This window comes from Heterodontus francisci, chromosome 49, assembly GCF_036365525.1.
Source record: "Heterodontus francisci isolate sHetFra1 chromosome 49, sHetFra1.hap1, whole genome shotgun sequence".
Classification (NCBI taxonomy): domain Eukaryota; kingdom Metazoa; phylum Chordata; class Chondrichthyes; order Heterodontiformes; family Heterodontidae; genus Heterodontus; species Heterodontus francisci.
In genome coordinates, this window is record NC_090419.1 from 1,766,280 (window position 1) to 1,768,078 (window position 1,799).

The 1,799-nt window shown below is 46.4% G+C and overlaps 1 protein-coding gene across 1 annotated transcript; it reads left to right on the forward strand.

Moving 5' to 3' along the window:
* The first annotated feature begins 271 nt into the window (after nt 1-271).
* Nucleotides 272-1,385, forward strand: LOC137358324 (probable G-protein coupled receptor 139). The gene is made up of 2 exons (XM_068024269.1): nt 272-275; nt 436-1,385. The coding sequence occupies exons 1-2, from the start codon at nt 272-274 to the stop codon at nt 1,383-1,385; spliced, it is 954 nt and encodes a 317-aa protein (XP_067880370.1).
* The last annotated feature ends 414 nt before the right edge of the window (nt 1,386-1,799 follow it).

The window sequence follows — 1,799 nt, forward strand, 5'->3', positions numbered from 1 at the left end:
CTTCCAATGCCCAGTTCCAGGTGTCTTTGTGTGCAGCATGGGGTATAACAGCAAAACACGGCTGGACAGAGTTAAACTTATAAAACGCATTCATGGCCGGCACAGACTCGCTGGGCCAAAGGACCTGTTTCTGTGGTGTATAACTCTATGACTCTAAATCAGAGACTTCCAGCATTATTAACATTTTTAAATTGCCAACCCTCCCCCTGGGCACTGTTGTGTGTTGGTCACTGTCCCGACTCCGTTAAACCTGGTAGTCAGCAGGTCGAAGATGGGTTGGCATCCAATTTGAGATTTTTGTTTTAGATTTTAACCTCTGACCCGACGCCAACGCACCTGCTTTGAGTGTTACCATCCTGCCCTTACACTCTGGGTCAGACACTCAGAATGTTTGATCAGTAATTTCCAGTCTAATTTCCCATCTCTCTCTTGCAGTTAATTTACTGACGATTGTGACCCTGTCTCGAGGAAAGTGCGGCCTCTCCACCTGCACCACTCGTTATCTGCTCACCATGACCCTAGCCGATCTACTAGTCCTTATCACTGAGGTCATACTGTATCGGATCTGTTATTACTATTTCCCAGGATCCTTCCTGGACATCACCCCTGTTTGTATTGTTCTCGCTGTCCTGATTCATGCAACCACAGACTGGTCTGTTTGGTTCACCATCACTTTCACATTTGACAGATTTGTGGCCATTTGTTGCCAGAAGCTAAAAAGAAAATATTGCACGGAGCAAACTTCGACTGTAGTTCTAGCAGTAACCTGCATTCTGTTCTTTTTTAAAAACATCCCCTTCTACTTTATATTTGAACCTGTACAGATAATCGACAATGCACCGTGGGGTTGTGATGCAAAGCTAATATATTATACAGAGCCCTGGTGGGTGGCATTTGATTGGTTTGTTACGGTATCAGCCCCATTGCTGCCATTCGCTTTAATTCTGTTTCTCAATGCTCTGACAGTCAGACACATTTTCGTGGCCAGTCGGGCCCGTAAGCGACTGAGGGGTCAGAACAAGGGAGAGAATCGCAGTGACCCAGAGATGGAGAGCAGAAGGCGGTCTGTGATTTTGCTCTTCACTCTATCTGGCAGCTTCATACTTCTCTGGTTGATGTATGTTATGGAATTCTTATATTACCACATTACAGGAACAGATCCTGGGGATTACAACGTTTCTGAATATATATTTATAAAAGTTGCATATATACTGCTGATTTTAAGTTGCTGCTCAAACACATTTATTTATGTGGTGACTCAGTCAAAGTTCAGAGAACAGTTCAAGAGCGCGGTGAAATATTCACTGACATCAATTATTCAATTGTTGAAAAACATAAAACTGAGGGAAGCCAAGAGGCAGGATTCAAGTGTTTCCTGTACGTGAATATGATATTTATCTCCAAAGTCCAGAAGATGACCGATAGCTGGCTTACCCAACATACACTGGCAGGAGGGCCGATGGTCACACACGCCGAAGAGCAGTGAAACAACAGGCAAGATGTGATTGACATTTGGATGACCCAAAATGCAATGGTGGGCCAGCGGGCAGGAGGTGACCAACGCCTGGATGACCCAAAATAATCTCATGGGCGAGGTAATATACAGCAAAGGACAGTGGGGTACCGAGAAAGAGGCAGCTGCACTGGTGGGAGGGCTGAGGGTGTGTCACACATGGATAAGAGCTGCGGGGCGGTGGGCAACAGTTGTCCCTGAGAGCAGCGGACAGAGGTGGGGTAGGAGGAGAGCCAGAGCGTCTCCTACATGACAGGAGGGGAAACAGCAGCCAAGGTCGGGATCC